Source organism: Phodopus roborovskii, unplaced genomic scaffold (assembly GCF_943737965.1).
Source record: "Phodopus roborovskii unplaced genomic scaffold, PHOROB, whole genome shotgun sequence".
Lineage (NCBI taxonomy): Eukaryota > Metazoa > Chordata > Mammalia > Rodentia > Cricetidae > Phodopus > Phodopus roborovskii.
Window position 1 is genome coordinate 13,408,038 of NW_026125281.1, and position 20,627 is coordinate 13,428,664.

General features: G+C 44.3%; 1 protein-coding gene across 1 annotated transcript in view; it reads left to right on the forward strand.

The window, feature by feature from the left end:
• The window catches only part of Ca8 (carbonic anhydrase 8), an 85,919-nt gene that overhangs the window by 32,323 nt on the left and 32,969 nt on the right, over nucleotides 1-20,627 (forward strand). Inside the window, exon 4 of the mRNA XM_051197404.1 lies at nucleotides 17,822-17,917. Coding sequence (XP_051053361.1) covers nucleotides 17,822-17,917 — 96 coding nt within the window. The remainder of the gene's footprint in view (nucleotides 1-17,821; nucleotides 17,918-20,627) is intronic.

Below are 20,627 nucleotides of genomic sequence, written 5' to 3' on the forward strand. Positions count from 1 at the left end.
CTATTTTTCAACTGAATAATCATGTCAAGAAGCATTAAATATGCCCATAGATAAGGTCATGGCTGAGACGAGGACTATCATTCTCTGTCCCCTGCAGGTTATGCCTTTCTCATTTCTAATAAAAGGACTCTGATTTTTGTTTTGGATAATTCTGATTGAAAAAGCCCCAAGAATACTATATTAACAAATAGTCCCTTGTAGATAAAATGACAATTAAAGTGAAGTTTTGTCTCTCTTAACATTACCATATAAATTCATTTCGGTGTACATAGTTTGCATATTGTAATTGGGTCTAAAGTATTCTTCTGAATAATGAGATTATTAGGCAAAGTGTGAGCCTATAAACTTGAAGTTGGGTCAAAAACTGACCGTGGTGTTTCAAGGGAAATGAAATCATGTTAGATTTTGAAATCTCATTAACACTGCTTTATATGCATTCCTGGAACTAAAAAGAGTGCACATCTATAATGTTCATATCAACATAGTTGAAGTGATTAATATAAACCGTTCGTCACACTTGATGACTGAGGCAAGATGTTCTGTTTAGACACTGTAGACTGTGGGTTCCAGTTGTACCCTGTGGACAGTGTTGGCCTCTGAGGAACCAGTGCAAACTAAAGAGGGAGATGAGGCACCAGTGTTGGAGGCACTGGCTCTAGTTAGATTTGGGTCATAAGTGTCACTCAGATATGTAAACTAAGGGATGGATGAGTGTGGTCCAGAGGGTGAGTTTGGGAGCTTCATGAAGGTAGAATGTGAGATGTAACTCTCAGTTGTGGGTAAGGGAGAAATGTTGGGGCAGATCTCTGGTTTGGGTTCCATCATTCGTGCTGAAAAACCAATAGTGTAGTAGCACAGGCCAATTACAATAGTGTAGTCAGGACTATGACACACCAACATTAAATGCCCCACAGGGAGGCTTTTACTAGGCAGTTTAACACAGAGACTTAGTTAAAGACGCTGTTTGGCTTAAAGATGTTGATTTTTGGAATCGTAGGCATCTAGGTGATGGTTAAGACATGGGAATGGACACCATCACCTACCAACAATGTGTGAAGGAAAGGAAAGGAAAGAGGCTGTAAGATGGAACCTGGACAGAACCAGAGCAACCAAGAGAGAAGAAAGGGATTAGAGGGGCCAGAGGTGGAAAGGTGTAGGAGGGAGCCAAGGAGTACATGCGTGTATCCCACAGGAGTACATGCGTGTATCCCACAGGAGTACATGCGTGTATCCCACAGGAGTACATGCGTGTATCCCACAGGAGTACATGCGTGTATCCCACAGGCAGGGAGGATGTGACTGTGTAGATGGGGGCAGCAGATGCTGCAAAATGAGCAAGGATACCCAGACCGTGTGACCCAGCAGAAGGGAGGTCCTTGGGTGAGGCAGCGGATAGAGTGGTGGGAATAAGAAGTAGATTGTGGTGTATCATGGAGGACATGGTCAGGCAGGGATGAGGATGGTGAACAGAGACACATTTAAGAAAAAAGTGGTCTGCTGGGCAAATAAAGCAGCGGGGAGGTACTTGGGTTCCAGGAAGTTTGTTGTTTTGGTTTAAGGCAGGAAAAAGATATTCTGGCTCAAATGATGCTAAGAGGGAAGTTCTTTACAGAGGTGGAGATGGACCAAAGATCCTTTTAAGGGTACTGAATGGACCAGGGTGTGGGCAGGTGTTTGGGAGAAAAGATGGGCAAGTGATTCCATCAGGAAAAGGGTAGGTTTTTTTTCTTGTTTTTTGTTTGTTTTGTTTTGTTTTCCTCTCCCAGACACAAGTGACCTTTTATTAGAGTATAACAAATGCTTGACCCGAGTAGATGGGCTTTTGGGGTTGGGTTGAAGCCTGGTTCCAGCAAGCAGTTGTTATACACAGTTCTCGGTCGTTGTTTGGGAGGTGTTTGAAGCTATGAGAGATAGTGGTGGCCTGGCTTTCTGTAGTGGAAAGTGTCATTAATTATCTTTAAACTTTAAGGAAATAAATAAATGAGTTTAAATGGTTTCATGGGGAATGTAGTCTGGAGTGGCCTTGTATACTTGTCATAGTTATCGTTCATGTCAGCTTGATACCAAACCGAGACACACTTGGAAAGAGGGATCTCAGCTGAGGAATCTCTACCACCAGTCATTTTATGGTATTTCTGGTATCCATTGCTAATGAATGGCGGAGATCCCAATCTGTCGTGGGTGGTACCACCCCCTGCGGTGAAAGTTGTAGAAAATTTGGAGCTGGATGGAATCCTGGAAACAAGACAGTGAGCATGTTCCTCCTCTGCTCAGTTCCTGCCTTGGCTTCCTGCAGTGAAGGACTGTAGCTCGAAAGCCGAAGAAACCATCTCTCCCCATTTTGGCCTGGTCATTGTTTTACAGCTGCAACAGAAAGTGAACTACAACATTTGACGTCTGTTGTCCCCTCCCTCCCTCTCTTCACTCCACCTGGGCTCCAGCCAGCACCTATTTGCACTGGATAGTCTAGGAGACTTCCAAAGGACAATATTGGTTCTCACAGTGTCTTACAAAATGGATCATCTGGTCTCTTATGTGGTGGGGACTCAGCTTGGGTAGTACCTCTGCTGCTGGTAGCAAGATGTGTTGTTGTTTCTGGCGTAGTCTCCCTGGATCCCTGGTCCACCTTGGGTTGTGCAGTCTTCTGGTTATTTTGTCTCTACAGAAAACGTTATTATTTGTCTAGTCTTTGCGGGAGTCCCCACCTGACTGAAGAGGAATGGGGAAGGGGAGGGGAAATAAGCCATGCTATTATTCAGTTAAGCCAGCATGGCGGTCAGCCACATGGTGGACAGGCGGCCCCATGATGGTGTCGGGAGTCTCAGAGAAAGAATAAGGAATCCCAAATGCCAGAAGACATATACCCAGGCTCTGACCAGCACCCGAAAGAAAAACATTAAATAAAGGTTAAGCCAGAAAGGGTGTAAGCAGTGATCCAGCAGACCCGTATGGTGGCTCGCAGGGACTATACTAGGGGCTGGGAATTCGAGGAAAGAAATGTTATCCCATTAAAGGGATAGTTCATCTTTTACTCTTTAGCACATAGCTAAGTAGACTCGCCTTCCTGAGAGGGGGTCCTTTAGTCAGCCGATCGACCTGTCCAGGTGTTAACTTACTTTATTAATTAAAAAGGTAAAATATCATTTTCCATTTCTCATTCCTCTGTCCACTCCACTTATACATTCTCTCCCACTCCCTCAAAACCGTGGCCTCGTTTTCTTCGTTACTGCTGCGTATGTGTCTATATGTGCACCCAGACCCCACTCATTCTGCTCATTGTTGCTCTTGTGTGACGTTGGATACACAATTAGGGGCTTATTTCTAAGGCAGACAGTTTAGCTGTGCTTAGCATTCCTTAGTTGCCTGTGGTTCTTTCTCGAGGGTCGAGGCTTGTGGCCTTCCCCACTCCCATACTGGTATGTCTGCTGGGTTGTTCCTGCTCAGGTCATATTTACTCAGCCAAGTTGGTGAGACTTTGTGGTTGTAGCTTTCTTGACATTTCTAGGAGACACGCCCTCACAGCTGATTTCCTGGTTCTCTGGCTCTTATAATATTTCTGCCCCATCTTCCAAGATGTTCTATTACAGATGTATCAGTTGGGGCTCTGTACTCCGTTACTTGTTCTTTAAAAGCCCTACCTAGCTGTGACACTTATGAACCACCACAACACCTAGTGTGATACTATAATCCTAAGGGTACAATAGAGGTGTTCATATCTTGGTAGCAATTGTGATTAAGGCCTGCTCAACAGGAAGGAACCATGCCTCATACTGAAGCCTAGCTAATTACCTGGGGCTGGTGACATCGTGAACCTGAGGGGGGAAGTTATTACTGCCACTTCACTGAATCACCATTACCTTTAACTGTATTCTAAATATGTATTTTTATACTGACAAGTAAGTGTAGTTCTTACCCCTCATTAAAGAAATTTCTCTTTGCATCAGACAGAGACTGTAACAGAAAACCAACCGTATTGACTCTTAAGGGGAGAGACAATGGCATGTGTCTACTTAGCAGTGAGTCTCACCTTCCTAATGCTGCGACCCTTTAATACAGTTCCTCACATTGTGGTGACCCCAGCCATAAAATGATTTTGTTGCTACTTCATAACTGTAATGGATTGTAGTATGAATATATGATATGCTATTGCTACTGTTATGAATTTTATTGTAAACATCTGATATGCAACTTCCAAAGGGGTCACGGCCCACAGTTTGATAACCACCGATCTAGAGGTGGATTATCAAAGCAAGTTCATCTAGCTCCCAGCACTAGGCCTGGGAAGTCCTAAGAGCGTACCTAGCACTGGATACTGCTCCCCGAGAAAGCCAAAGCGCAGAAAGGAGGCACATGCAATAGTAGGTGATAGCTCAGTCTGCAAGGACAGGCAGGCCTCTTGAAGACTTAGTCCCCTTTCAGAGGCCTCACCATCCAGCAGCTGCGTGTGCCTCCCAGGAGACAAGTCATAGCCATGATCACGATAGCATCTACCATTGCAATGACGTAGATAAGGAATGAGTGTTGTGGTGCAGAGAACAGGATCTTGCAGACTGTGACATCCCGGTCTTTCACTGTGCATTAATTCTTTCACTCATTTTCTTCCATTAGGCTGTGAAACTCATATTTTTATTTATACACACCTTGGGCCTTTTAATAAAAAAGTTTGAGGTCTTTGTTTTGTGATGGCGAAAGCTGTGAACATTAAGTCCTGAGTAATATGGATGTTCAGAAACTGCTTAGAGGAGTACAGGCCTTGTTTTAGAGCTCCATCCTCAAGTGTGGCATGTGTCCCCATGAGAAAGTGGGTTGTCACCACCGTTAACTATACCCAATAAATGGACCTAATCTATGTGACATCCAATACCACCAAGACCCTTTGACAGAATCTTTACTCTGCATTCTTTATTATACAAAATAATAAATGCAGCATAGATTAAATTACAATAATTATTTAATTGCATCCATAACCCACAATTCAGATTTTTATAAAGTAACTGGCCATTTTCTGGGGAACCAGGAAAGCAATGCCAAAAATGTAGTTTGACATATGAGTGTCAGGCGTGGCCTTTGTGGGGCTTCAATTGGAGCCACCCTAGGGCCCCAAGTCTGTACCTGAGTGGGGGAGTGTGGATGAGGGAAAGGCTAGCTATAGATAATAAAGAAAGACAGAATAAAGGTCAGGAGGGCAGGTGAGTCAATACCGAAATGCCATGAGTTTATTTTTCACCACTCTTATATACCATAACTCAAAATGGAACACAGAATCATGTATATGGAACAGACATTTCTTCCTCACTCATTCCAAGGGTTCAATAACCATACCTTAGCTCTAAACTTCTTGTCCCCTAGCCTTGAGGTCAGGAGTAGCCATACCTAAGATTCAGGTCTGCTGTTATTTAGACTAAGATGGCTGAGACATTCTTCTGTAGCCACATCTTTGACCGTTAGGTCTTGTGACTTGCTGACAGCTTTGAACTCTCTGTCCTTTGTGCCAAGATGGAGTGCAGCCATCTTTATGAGCACCCACATATGAGGAAAAGAGGAGAAGAACATGCAGTTATAATTTCTTGTATACTTACATACATTTTTTTTCCTTTTGAGACAGGGTCTCAAATAGCTCAGGCTGTTTTGGAACTTGTGCAGACCAGGCTAGGCTTGAACTCATAGACATCTGCCTCCCTCTGTTGCTTGAGTGCTGTGAGTAAAGGTGTGTGTCACCATGTCCAGCATCAATTTAACTATTATTGCTCTTCATCATTTTTTTTTTCATTTAAAATCGGGTTTAGGTTTTTTGTTTTATAGTGAGTATAAAATATTTTTAAGTCTCACAATTTTCCATTGTTTTTACTCGCACGACAGTTCCTATAAGATTCCGCACCTCTCATGGTGAATTTCCTCAAGGAACCTTCACTTGGAGAGAGAGAGAGCCTACTGTTGTCACAGTGTCATGTTCCTAACGGGACAGCAACATGCAAGGAAACAAAACAAAAGTAGGGTCCAGTGAGGAAAGTACACTACTCCCAAGGAAAAGTCGTTTCATAAATTACATAGAAAACTGGGTGCCATTGAACTGGCAGATTCTTGCCTGGGGCATACTACAAATTCATTTTGTTGTTGTCGGTGGTGAACACAGGGTCCTGCTTGTCTTTTACTAAAATGGCACGATTCCTAATCAAGTTCAGGCAACCATGACAGGTGGCTGTCAGGTCTACAGATTTCCAGTGACTCATTCCCTGCTAAATGCATCACAATGACATCTCGTGCATCCTGAGATGAAATTCTCAGATAGCAGCCACATCGAGTATTGAGAACGAATCTCAGAGTGCTTCCAATGAGCTCAGGGATGGAGAGTGACTCTTGAGAAACACCACTATTTAATACTTCAAACTGACACTCTGTCACTTACGATTTCCTTTTCCTTCGTATTTTAATACTTCATACCTTTTGGTCTTCCAGTCTCTGATACCACAGGGATATGTTTTTCCTTCTTAAAAATTCCTAACTCTGCATGGCTAGTGTGTACGAGGCCTTAGGTTTTATCCCTAGCACCATGAAAACAAAACAAAATAATAAAAAAAATAGACAAAGACATCGCCCGGCTCATCCAGATGCTTTGCAAATGGGTATTTCTAAAGACATCTTCTTAGTGAAGAACAGGAAAGTGAGACACGCATCTTCCAAGCCTGACACGCTGCCACCTTGACACTGCCTGTCTTGTTTTGACATCAAGGAAAGCAGCCAAACAAACCCATCCCACACAGCAGGGCCTGGTGCTGAGTCCTCTGGAAGTCTGCTGTGGTAGCTTACTCAGAGGAAGGTGGCTCATGACCACAGAGGGAGAGGGAGCTCTTTTCCGGGTTCCGTTGCATCTGAGTTCACAGGTCATGTGAATGCTTAGGATTATCAAAACTTACCTCAGCCTGTGGGATGCCCTTCGGCTTTACTCTAGACGATTGAAGGAGTAGATAAGAAGACTGAAGGTCAGGAGTGATGCTTTTCCTTATGTTGGTTACAGTTGGCTTCTTTTTAGCTGCTGCCTGCTAACACCCTGCCCACCTCCTAGGATGAATGACCTTGCCTTACTTTGGTGGATGCCTTCACATGCTGCCTTTGTCTCCGAACTGTGGCTACAGAATGTTAAAAGAAATAAAAAAGCATGTGTATCCCCCCCCCCGCCCCCAGACACCTTGTTCTTTGTAGCTCCCGAAGCCTTGACATGATCTATGGCCACTTTCTTCTGGAAAAATGTTTTCTCATTTGTACTAACGGAAGTCTGGATTTTTGAAAGTTCCTTCAAAAACTTATTTGATGGGCCTGTTTTCTCATCATTTTCCAAGGTCAGTCCTTGTTTGGGTCATTTATCTCAGCCCCACAGGCAGACTGATGCTTAAACTGAGAAGGAGGGCTTATGTTTTGAAATAGGTTTTCTCTGTGTAGCCCTGGCTGTCCTGGAACTCAGTATGTAGACTAGGCTGGCCTTGAATTCACAGAGATCCACTGTAGACAGGATTTTGCTGTGTACCATCAGCTGCTTTCAAATAACCACCCAGAGACTTAAATATTAATCATAAATGCTCAGCTGATAGCTTAGGCTCATTAACTAGTTCTTACAACTTAGATTAACCTGTAACACGAAAAATAAAAACCCAGAGGCAGATATTAGGGTTCAAGCTGATGACAGGATAAGCAAAGCAGCCAGCCACTATCTCTTACCTCTACTTCAGACTGAAAGGATGATCCAGCTAGCTCGATGAGTCCTCGGAGACAACTGTTCTCCTTATCTGGAAACTAATCTCTACATGAGACCCTTTGCTTCTTCTTTTTATACCTTTCTCTGTCCAGCCATATCACCCTTGTCTCCACCTCCCTAGTGCTGGGATTAAAGGCATGAGCTCTGTTACTCTTCACACTTGTGTAGGTCAGGTTGGCCTTGAACTCAAAGAGATCTATCTGCCCATCTTTTGAGTCCTGGGATTAAAGGTGTGGCCTGGCTCTGTGGCTTGTGGCTACCTTTGCATTCTGAACCCTTAGGCAAGCTTTAATAAATCATAAATAAGATTCTCGCTTTTTATATAATACAAAAAGAAAACTACAATGAACATAAGAAAAACTATATATAATAAATACAGTAAGTATATACAATGTATATAGGTAATAAGTACCAACAATGGCTAGTCTATCTGTATTTGACAAATTCAAAGAAAATACTCCATTATCTGTTCTATCTTGGTGAGTTTAAAGTCTTGTACCAAATTTACTTTCTATTCTAATTTGCATTATCAAATTATCCTTTAATGTCTCTCAGCCTTTTACACTTTACATATCTTTAGTGAGTTTCCTTTCTGAGTCTGGTAAACAAGGAGAACTATAACTATATTGTCTAGTGTTCAACTCCCTCAGAAACCCGAGAAAGAATTAATACTAACTGAGTAAACAGGAAGTGCAAGCAAGCAACTTCCAAAAAATGTGAGAGATGACAGAAACAGCTGACTGCCTGGACAATCATCCAAGGTTCCACTGCAATGTTGGGACATCCATCTTCGTGCTACAGGCCTAGCATATCTGACAGATATTTCTGTGAAGCAGGATGTTCTGAAGGACTGTCCTATCTTGTCTTGGCAAGGTTTGCAGTCATTCTCTTTGGTGTCCTGTTTGACAGCGTACTGTCAGCAGTTGAGGCAAGGGCACTTTCTTGCCCAGTGGCTTACCTTTGTCACAAAGAAAGTAAATTCTTATTTTTTTTTATTTTTTTATTTTTTTTATTTATTTTATATAACAAAGTCCAATTAAATGAAAACAAACATTTATACACAATATTTGGGAATTTGGGCGTTGTTCTTTCCAAACTACTTCCTGCTGGTAAGGGGCGCTGTCATGGGGGATTCGAAGAAGATTGAGAAATCCTGGCTGTAGTCTGTAAGGCTGCTTTGTCCAGCTGTTTTGAATGTAGGATCACCTTGTACTCTGTTTCAGGTGGTCTGGCGTGATCAAACCACATTAGTCTGGAAGGAATCCACATCTTTTCATTTTCTGTGGAAACAAAAATAGAAATTCTTTTCCCCAGTAACTTGTCCTTCAACTTAAATTTTGGAATCAAAGCATTTTTTTAATTTAATTTATTATTTTACATGTTGATCCCAGTTCTCTCTTCCTCCCTCTATCCCTCCCTCCCTCCTTCCCTCCCTTTTACCCTCTCTGACCTCTCACATGCACTCTAACCACTCTTCTCTCCCATCCCCCCACCCCAATTCTATATGTAGGGGAATGCCATCCAGTTGGGGTCATGTAGATCTGACAGGTCATGTGAAGTAGGGACTAGGGCTTCTCTCCTGTCTCTAGATTAAGGCAGTTATCCCTCCATGGGGGATATGTTCGCAAAGTCCTTTTGTGCACCAGGGATACATCCTGGCTCCACTGTCTGAGGTCTCTTAGACTGCTCAGTCCTTCTGGCTGAGACCCATATTCAGGGGGGGGGGGCCTGAGTCAGTCCCATGCTGGATTCCCAGCTATCAGTCTAGTGGCCATTAGCTCCTCCTTGTTCAGGTAAGCTGTCTGTATATGTTTCTGCCACCTGGTCTTGTCCTCTCCATCTGCATCTGGGTTCTAGTTCGACTCAGTGTTTATGTATGGGTGTTTGCTCCTGTTTTCAACAGGCATTAGTTGAGGGCTCCATGGAGAAGTTAGTTGTTGATCTCACTGTCCGGGCAGGGCATTTGTGATAGCCTTTCCATGGAAGCTCAAATTGTTAGTTGGGAGCAGTCTTGTAGTTTTCTAGACCTTTCTTTGTGTTCAATTTTATCTTCAAACCAATATTGGCTCCCTCTTTTATGTTCTCTCTCTCTGTCTCTGTCTCTCTTTCCTGTCTTCTATTCCTAACCAGGCTCAATCTTCCTGGTCGCACATGTTTTCCTTTCCTCCCCCTCGTTTTCTCCTACTTCTCTCTCCATTCGCTGCCCCCCCCACTTCCCCTGTGCTCTGGGGGACTTGTCCCCAGTTCTGTGAGGGACTTTATATGAATCTCTTAGAATACACCTTGTATCCTAGTTCCTCTGGTGGTGTGAATTATAGGCTGGTGATCCTTTGATCTAGGTCTAAAATCCATATATGAGTGAGTACATACTGTGTTCCAAAGAAAGTAAATTCTATGTGAGCTTCTTTGATGCCCAGCATCTTCTCTGAAGTAGATTGGCGCTGCCAGGAGCAGTCATGTCTCATTGTCATAGAAAGAGAACCTATGTTATTAAATCATTTAAAATGCCATATTCTGTAGATCTCTGAAGTGTTTGAAGACAACATGTCATTCATAAATATATCTCTTTTTGACCTTGAAAACATACCTAATGTGACTACAGATTCAGTTGAAATCACACTGTTGTAATTACTAACCTATACTTCCTTATTATCTAATATCCTTGGTAATAATAACTTTCAAGGGTTAGAAAGTTGTATTCTAGTGTTAAAAGAGCTGTATAATACAATACCTTGGACAATATTAGAAGTGTATGTGTAGTATGTTTGAACATTAGCCCACACTTCTTATCTACCCTGTCCTATGTGGTAGTACCTACTCTTGGCATGGCTTGTTTATCTTGCTTATCTCTCCTCATCTTCTCCAAGTCCAGCCTTCTTCCCAGAATTCTCTTAGTCTGGTTCTCCTGCCTAACCTTATCCTGCCTAGTCTTAGGCCAGTCAGCTTCTTTATTACCAGTCCCAGTAACATGTGTTCACACAGTATAAAGGAGTATTCCACAGTCTCCCTTCCTCTGTCCCCCGAGTGCTAGGATTAAATGTGTGTTGTCTTACTGCTGTGACCCAATACCCAAGAGAAGCAGCCTTAGGGGCAACATTTATTTTGGATCATGGCTTTCAGGTTTCTGCATCATGTTTTTGGAGAGCTCATTCCATGGCCATTTGATTGTGTACACGTGAGCAGGACACCCAGGTAGCAGGAGAAAGTTCCTTCTCCTGTGGTGGCCAAGAAGTAGTACAGGGAGGTGTAACCCTCAATGGCACATCTGTATGATCACCTTCCATCAGGCGCGTCCCACCCCCTGAAGTTTCTAACCACTTCTCAAAACAGCACGACCCACTGGGGACCAGACTCTCAGCATGTGAGCTTTTGGGGACATCTCCAGACCATCACAGATGTGTCTCCCTACCTGTAGTCTGCATTCTCAGGGCAGATCTAGTTTTATCTCAGAGGTCTAGGACGGGTTTAGAACAGCATGTTCTAAAACTAAATTCACCTTACTTTTGATGGCGTGTTAGCTCTCCATCCTTTCCCTTGTCTCTTGTATCTGTTAGTTTAGATTCTCAGCTGCCTCCTGTCTCACCGCTCACCTCCTTTTCCAGTCTGTTTTTCTATCGTGAGTCCCGAGGATGATAGAGAGAGGTTTCACAGGGTTGGGAAAGGCGGGGTAGGAGGAAGGTAACTAGTATGGAGACATTCTGAGCAGACCGGGTCACTCTGCCTTGAGCATTAGCTTGTTAGGTGGGGAAGGAAGGGGAACAGGGACGTTTAAGTCTGATTGGGGTAGGAAATAGAGGAAATGAGAGATTTTGAACAGAGGAAACGTGAAAGCTGGGCTCCAGAGAGATTAGTGGGACCCTGTGCTGCAGGGGCAGGAAAGGCCTTGGTGAGTGGAGATAAGGAGCCCGAAGCCTGGGAGACACAGCGTCCCGCTAGAGTCAGCCAGAGTGCGCCTTTTAAAAGAATTGGTGTCACTTCTACAACTGCTTCCTTGTGGTGACAAGGAACCCTCTGAAAGGAAATGTCACGTAGCGTTTGCAGATAGGAGGCTCCAGAAGACTCACGGGAGTGCCTGGGGAGACTGATGAGTGACAGGGGCCTTTTCAGATTTTACAACTTTTCCATTCTAGTGACTCATCCTTCTGCGCTTTAATGCTGTCACGTTATTTCTGTTAATGACAAACCTCGTTCGTCGTGAAGGTAGCTTTCTGCTAAGCTTCCATGGAATCTTGAAACTTACTTTTCTCAGTGACAAACAAATGACCATATGGCTATGGCGTATCAGAGTTTCACGACTTTGGACACTTTAGCTGCCGCTGTGAGTTAAGCATATTAAGACTGACCTTTTCCAGGGAGTCATGGCACAACCGCACCATCAATTACAGGAAATTAGAGTCTGTGAGCTTAGAGTGAAAACTCAGCGAAGGATCTTCTCTGCAGCTACAAGGGGGTAAGCCGAAGCGGACTGTAACTCAGCCTGTGGTCTGGTAACTCAGCCTGTGGTCTGATGTGTTGGGACTGCAGCCAGGTCACCCAGAACTTCTGCTGGGTGCATCTTTGTAACATATGTCTCTTCCTGAGGCCTTGTGGGTGGGAAAATAGTTGTCAAGGAAGCCTGGATTTGATTGTTAGAGAAAGCCACTTTCTGCTTCTCTGACACAGCCAATACAACAAGGAAGCAAAACCTCTGACCCACTGAGGGGGTTTGGTAGCCACAGTAAGTTTGGGTTCAGTCCTATACAAGGCAGCCCTTGATTACCCTGTGTGTCATGCGTTTTCAAGGCAAAGACTATCCTGGTTCCTCATAGACTAGCAACAGCTGGGTCCTGGGCTGGGGGTCAGCTTTATTCCAGTGTCCTTTGAAGGAGTTAGGTGGCTGTGTACAATGGGCCTTCTGAAGCTCTGGCGGGAGATACAGTGGCAATACCATCTAGTCCTTAAGTAGCAAGCAGCATTGCTGTGTTTGGTCTGCACTGTAAACAGGGAACGCTGCTCTCCACCCCCCCAGACCTCGCCTCCCTGCTTCAACACTCCTGCTGGCTACAGATAACCAATGCTAACGACGACATGGGCATACAGGAGGAGGGCACCCATGGGGAGACAGAGGCGTGAATAACCGAGCTTATGAAGTACAGTCTCCTTAGGTTACAGAGAGCCTGCCTGATGCTCAAAGGAAGCAGGGGCTTGTGAAGTCCCCGGGGCTGCAGTGCAGGGCCGAAAGAAGAATCTTAGCCTGTGATGCCAGGCTGAGGTCTGGGAGAGAGCGTGGCTTCTGAGAGTCCAGAGTTGCAGGCACTTAGGCTGCAGTCTTTCCCTTTGCACTTGGAGTAGTCAGACACGCCCCGATACGCCCCGACACGCCCCTGACACGCCCCCCGCAAGTCTGCACTTGCCACCATGGCTGCTTTTGAAGTTCATCTACCTAGGCCCTTGCACTCACAATAGCTGTCTACTTGGGCCTCTCAGACGATAGTTCGTAAGATGCTCAGGGGGAAAGTGGCGTCACCTCCTTTTCCAGCTGCTTCATCACTGCGGAAAACCAGTCTTAGTGTGCAGATTTCAAGTAAAATCCAGCTGTCTCCAGAGCCCTTGGTTGATCTGCCTCCATCAGAACAAACCACCATACACGCAGTCTATTAAAGAACATATCCTAATGAAATATTAGACTAATAATATTTAATAATTAATAATTCAAGGGTTAATGATTAACAGTTAAATAACCAATAGTTAAATTATAAACAGTGACTGTGGGGGAAGCTATTTAAGACATTATTTCTGCTTAGTCTTTTGGCCACAGATAACTAAGCATGGAAAGGACGGCACTGATCAGGAAGAGGACTGTGCGTTTTATGTATTTTGTGATGTGTAGCAGATGTGAACTGAAAAGACATGTGACAGGGGCAGAGGCTGTAACCACTGTTTACCCCGGGGTAGGGGGCCTTGCTGGCCCCTCCCCCTTCCTCTGTGCAGTGCTAGGGGAGTAGATTGGATGTGCTGCCCGGTGAGCCACCAGGTCCCATTTTCCTCCCGCTCCCCGCCCTTCTTCAGCTGTAACCCCGGCGGTGTCTACTCTTTTGTTTGTGTCTACAACCCACATTACTCTTCGGGCAAAGGGAAAGACTGGGAAGACGTGGGCCGTCTGTGGCCTCACCTGGCTCGTATTCCAGTCTCTGGTACATTCTCCCGACGGCCAGCAAGGCCTTGGAAGGCAAGAGGTGGTTGGGGAAGTCAGATTGCTCCTAAGTAGCATAATGTTACCATTGTAGTCCTGATTTCCTTTAGTGTTCCCATGTTAGATGTGGCAAAATCAAAAGCAGTGTGCACTCAGACCCCCTTGCCTTCCAGCCCTCTCTTGTTATTGCCAGACTCAGGTCCCCACAAAGGAATTATAGTTCTTCATATGCCTTGATGAGTTCCCTCTTTCCACGGCTTTGATTTAAGGAATTGAACCAACATTCATCTGGTGAAGGACTGCTAAAATGATAGGAGCAAAGAGGGGCTGTGGACAACAGACATAATGTGAACAAATCAAGTGTTTGATGTAAACAAACCATGTGAGGACTGCAAGTCAGGAAAGGGGAGTGTTCTGGAAAAATCTCATAAAAAAAAACCAAAATAATACAGAAAGAAAAACCTGGCTGCCAGAGGAGGAAGGTGCCCAGAGACTAAAGAATCAGGCAGACGGAGTATGATAAAGCAGCATGGAGGACTCACAGATGGACGTGTAGGCAGGCAAACAGTGGATCCCCATGATTTGGGGGAGGAGGAGGGGCTTAGACAGTAGCCATGAAAACAGGCTTCACCCAAGTTGCGGTTACTTGGTTTATCTCAAGTGGCAGTGAAGTTGTCAGTCACTTTCGGGTGGTGGCAGTGCCAGGGTCTTGGTTGTAGAACCCCACATGCCAGGAAGCTGGAAATAGTGTTGCAGGAAAAACGCATGGTGGCTACTCAGGGCAGGCATGGTGGTTGCAGCTCAGGATGGTTGCAGGATGGCTTACCTCAGGTGAGACAGATGGACGAGGTTGTGAACAGAATCGTGTCCACTGTGAATTCCAGGGCATGCGATTGTGAGTGTATTTATTTAGAAATCAATTCTTTGTAAAGGTAATTAGGAAAGGGCTCATATGCACAGGTCCTCATCCAATGTAACTGTGTACTTGTAAGAAGTAATGATTACGGCTTAGACACACATGCCAGGAAGACCATGTGATGACATGGAGAAGGCCGCCTGTAAGCCAGGGACAGAAAGCTCGCATGGAGGCAGCTCTGCCAGCACCTCATTGCCACACCTGCAGCCTCTGCAAATATGAGAAAATGAATTGCTGTTGCTGCCGCCTTCCAGACTGTAGCATGCTATGACAGTGTCCCTCATAGGAGGAGTATGTGTGGAGAACTGTTGAGGAGGAGAGCAAGCCCAAAGCTGAGAAGCAGCAAACGTAGTGTGATGTACCACAGACTGTGCATCTGGTTACTGCTGTGGGCACCAGCCAGCAGGCTGGCTTGGAACTTGAGTTGGCCATGCAATCTCTCTTCACGTGGAGATGGAGTCTTGTCTTCAGGAGAAGATAAGTTCTCGGGACTGTGATGGTCCTTTGGTGTCACTTGTTGACTTTGAGATGGAGTCTTCTTGGTCCTGTGCCACCAGGTCTGAGGTGATGGGTGAGGACACAACCAAACCAGAGAGAGGAGGTTGTAGAGACTCTCTTGCTGCTTTTATTTTGAACTACTGTGCTAGACATGCGGGGGACCACAGACAGCTGCTGTCCAGTTTATCTTGGGATGGCTGGAATGCTAGTGTTTCCCTTATTTCTCTGTAAGCAAGAGAAAAATCATTTTTACAGCTGTTTTAGCTTTGCAGAAAAAAAAATGTGAGGATAATATAAAAATTTCTATGTGACCCGTAGCTATTTTCTCCTATCAACATTCATCTGTTAGAATTATTGGGTAACACTGATGCATTATTAGGTCTATATTTCATTCAGAGTTCCTTAATTTTTATGGAATTTCCTTTTGTCTAAAAAATAAATCCCATTTATGATAACTTGTTACTGTTAGTACTCTAGCGTGCTTTGCCTCCTCTTGTCTGCCATTTTCTCACTTTCTTCTTGACGATCTTGACAATTCTGGCCAGATGTTTCGCCTGGTATTTTAATCATGATTATACTGTAGTTAAGGGTTACTGGGAGGAACACAGAGGCACATGCCATCTCCATTACAGCTCAAGACACCTACTGTCAGTGTGACAGGTCACACTCTGATCTTGATGGGTGGTTGGGTTAGGCTCCCTTATTAGAAGGTCCCCTCAGTGTACAGTACTCTTCGAAACAGTCACCATGCACTGCACACACAGAGAGTGTGGGGACCCGAAGGCTGTTGCAGTGTTTAGAAGGACATGTAGGTCCTGATTTGGGAAGAGTCGCAAACCAAACTGGACTTCACAGCCCCAAACAAACAGAAAACAAAAAGTCATGCTTTTAAAAAGGGTATTAATGTTTTGTTTCTGGAAGAAGTGCCCCATAATATTGTTACGAGAGGCAAAAGTTCTTTAAACTCTGTGATATGATGAGTAAAAATACCTCCTGCCAGAGGGAGGGCTCAGACCTTTGTTGATCTAGCAGGAGCCGCCAGCCCTTATCTGCATCACTGGGTTTTTGAAAGCCATTGGTGCAGCCACAGAAGAAAGATTACAATTGTTCCGCTTGTTGTTATTAATTGAGAAGTGATAGGAGGTGGTGTTCAGAAAGGCATTGCCTCAGTGGTTACCTCTGGACAGGTACAGTCCAGCTGAGGGTTCACAGCCTGGCCTCAGGTTGCTGATTCCAATACTAATTTTGTTACCTCCCTCTAGTGGTCAGTTCTATTTTTAATGTTTTCATTTTTTTCCCTTTTATTGAAAATAGATTTTTTTTTCCTCAAACAATATGTCCTGATTATAGTTTCCCCTCCCTCTACTCCCCCCCCCAGTTCCTCCCCTCCTCCCCTCCCCTTTCTGTCTCTCATTAGGAGAGAACAGGCTTCTAAGAGATAACCACAGAACATGACAAAATAAAATATAATAAGATGAAACAAAAACTATCATATTGAAGTTGGATGGGGCAACCCAACAGGAGGAAAAGGGCAGAAACAAGAATCAGAGACCTATTTGTTTTCAAAGCCAAAAGATTGTGAACAAAATCAACAGCTGAAAACAAAATTTTAGGCAATCCTTATCTTACGCTTTGGGACATTTTTTAAAAGTGTTAAAATGCATAGTGATCAAATTTTTGAGAAACTGTTTTTTTTTTTTTATGAGAGAGTGTTTCAGTTTTCCATTATTTTGTGTGAGTGGTGTTGAAGATGTGAGAGGTGAGGAATGGTGCGTGTAGAGGACATGTTGGGGACCTGATTTGTTTGCTTACAGTGTGTATGGATGCCCTAGGAGCAAGTGTCTATTCTAGAGAGGTCTGAAAGTCACATAGCTTTTCAAGGTGAGTGGTACCTCACCTTGAGAAATTGTTTGCCATTGCTTCACAGGTAAGGTTTTATCATGTAGTCAAAGAAATTATAGTTTTCTAAAAATGCAGCTCCCCCCACCCCTCCTGCAATAGCTTGCTGTTTCTGGATATTCCCAGAGAACTGAAATAATTTGCCTGATTTTGAGAATGCCTTTTGGAGTTTTTTTTTTTTCTGGAAATACTGGGCAATTATGCAGGTCATAATCCAGTCTCCCTTCGATGTTGGTGCTAGGGCTCACACTTGGGGCCTTAAGGATACCACTCCACTACTGAGCCCACCCACCCTGCCTCCATCCTTTGAATGAGTAATAGTTTGTCTAGACCTGCAGTTTATGTTCCCTTGCAATCCACAGGGCCTGGATTTAGAGAAAGACAGCTCATCCTGTGTAAAATCTTTGTGTGGCCCTGAGCTGAGCAGAAATAGGGAGGACTCTACAGAGAATTTCGCTCAGGGCAGTAGTCTGCTTAGGACTGGTTGCGATCCCTTTTTATACTTGACACCATGGGGATCCTGAGACTAGGTTACCTGCTTTTCTGAGTAGTACCTTAAATGATGCTGACTGTGTCTTGCCCTCAGCTTCATCTGATCCACTGGAATTCCACACTGTTTGGCAGCATCGATGAGGCAGTTGGGAAGCCTCATGGCATCGCCATCGTTGCGTTGTTTGTCCAGGTAAACTGCTACATGTTGTTTAGAGATGTTTTCTCTGAGTCATTTTGTCGAGTACTTTTTCAGTTAACATTTTATTACTTGGAGGTCAGATTAAACACACACAAACCCTGATAATTTAACAGTTCATGAGATTCGAGCTGCATTTCTTGCAATAAAAAGTTCACTTGTTTATTAGAGTTTTTCTTCATTGTGGGGCCTTTGCAGAAACAACTTAGAAAATGTCTCCTGAAGTCAGGCTTCATTTTAGCTAGGAAAAGATATTCAGAAATTTTTTTTCAAACCCAGTAATATAGACTAAAATATCTGAGAAAAATCATGTTGTGAATCACTTTGCCTTTTCGTTAACAATAATTTCCACTCAGAGATGATTTGAAATGGTTTATAGAAAACAATGATAAAATAAGTCTGTCTAAGACCATGGCAGACATAGCCAGTCTAAGAAGGGCATTGAACTCTGTGATGACAGAGACTGTTACGTGGTTTAGCACACACATACATAAATGGAACCATGTGCTATGAAGTGGAAGTTTGAAGATATCCTAAGGTGAGCGTTAAACTTATCCTTAGCAACATGATGTGGTAAAGACTTCTTAGTGGTGAGGGAATTTTACGTAGATGGAGTTTCTTGTCCCACCTGGTCCTGCAGCCATTCAGTCCCAAATAAACACATCGAGGCTTATGTTCATTAGAAACTGTTTGGCCATTGACTCAGACTTCTTATCGGCTAGCTCTCTCTTACTCAGTAGCCGATTTCTATTTATCTAAGTGCTTCCACCTGGTCTTGGCTTACTGGAGAGTGCCCAGACCCGTTCCCCCTTCAGCGGCTGCATGGTGTCTCCCTGGTATTTCTCTGCATCCACTTCCCAGAATTCTCCTCATCTCCTAGCCCACCTATACTTCCTGCCTGGCCAATCAGGGTTTTATTCATCAACCCGTAAGAGAAACACATTAACAGCGCACAGAAGAACATTCCACCATCAGTTTTGGCAGACCTTGGGTCTCACGAGTGCATCCAAGGCCCATGGACAGAATTAAAGCAAATCCTTGCATTTTAAAGTGAATCCTCTTCCTGCTTTTTATTTCATGCCTACATAGGCACAGATCTATACTCCTTTAGCTTTGCAAGGGAGTGTATAGGTAGAAAGCAGTCACAAATTATTGGCAGAATGGTTTTAATTTTTGCTGTATTGAAAACTTAAAAAAGACATTTTTCTATAACCTGGAAAAGTGAGTGGAACATCAAGCTGGCAGAGTTGAGCAGTGGAAGGCATTATGTCATCATTTAGGAGCAGGAATAAGGATGATAAGCACAGGAACACCCACAAGTCATTATATGCGGGGAGATAGGGACAGGTGAGCTTCATTTTCAGACTTGGTACACAGCGGATTTGTGAATTGAATTAGGTGTGATAGTTTACTGTTTCCATTGTCTGATCCTCCATGTCTAATAGTCTGGGAACTATAAGGACCTGGGTTGCAAATCTAGCCTCCTGGGACTGGCCCCTGTGTTTGCAGGAATCAGCTTGTGGTCAGGGAAAGCCCCAGAACATGCACAGACATTTACCTCCATGCACTTCCTTTGAGGAAAGACTTAGGTGACTGTGTAAAATGTTTTCTTCAGGAAAGACTTACATAACCCTCACTAAGGAAGGAGTGGCTGATGAGTGTCTGGGGGAGCAGGGAAGAAAGGGACTGGGTGTCCATGCCCCAGGCGGGTGCCCTGGCTGCAGTAATGGAACACCAGAGGAGGAAGTGGGGTGCTGGCTCTGACTGGGACACAGGAGTGCCAACGGGGCAAATGCTAGTGGCAGGTTTGAGGTCTGAGGTCTTGTGCTTTGCTTCGGAGCAAGATGCGCTAGCACAACAGTTTAAAAACTACAGAACAGAGATGGATGGTTAGTGCAGGGTCACAGTAAAGGAGAAGGGCAGGTGTGAGTGGAGGACATCTGTCTCAAGACTTGGCCATAAAGCCTCACGCAGAGCAGCCATTTTCTTGGGTTCTGCACCCCTCATTCTTCTGAGGCACGCAAAGCATGTTATAGAGTAACAGGGACCTGAATGCAGGGTCTGGCTTGGAAACAACCAGGGAGAGAGATAATAGACAATCTGTGATGCTAACCCATCGGTTAGGTGAAGCAACACATGAGGGATTATTCTCCATCCACGTAGGAGCAAGGAACATTCTAGCAAATTATTGTGATGATCAACTGAAGAGCGGGTGATTTAGGAGGCTCCAGGGATGGAAGATCGGAGAGTAGTGGAAAAGATGTTATTTGGTTTAATGAGAAAGGATGAATCAAGGGGCTGAGTATGTTGGCTGCTAACACTCAGTACAAGGAGAGAACAGAGGACAGAGGGCTGGATGGATGTAAAAGTGTCATCAAAAAGAGTGGCCTCTTGGAGTTGAAATTTCAAAATGACAGGAAGGAGGGATGGATGTTAAAGAAACCAGTCAGATCATGGAGCTAAAGTGTGGCAGTGTCTGATGTAGAAGCTGAACCAGTCAGCGCATTGTGAGGGCTCCCAGCTGGACCACTATGTTGTGTGGCTTTACGCTGTTCTGATGTGGTCTCCTCTCAGTGCTTACTGTCTGACAGGAGATTCATGGTGGGAAAATTGATCCCAACCAGACAGTCATGCCTCCAAGAGCTTCCTCCCGGCGAAACCATCAAAGTGAGGAGGATTCACTTCTCCCGAAGACCAGGGAAGG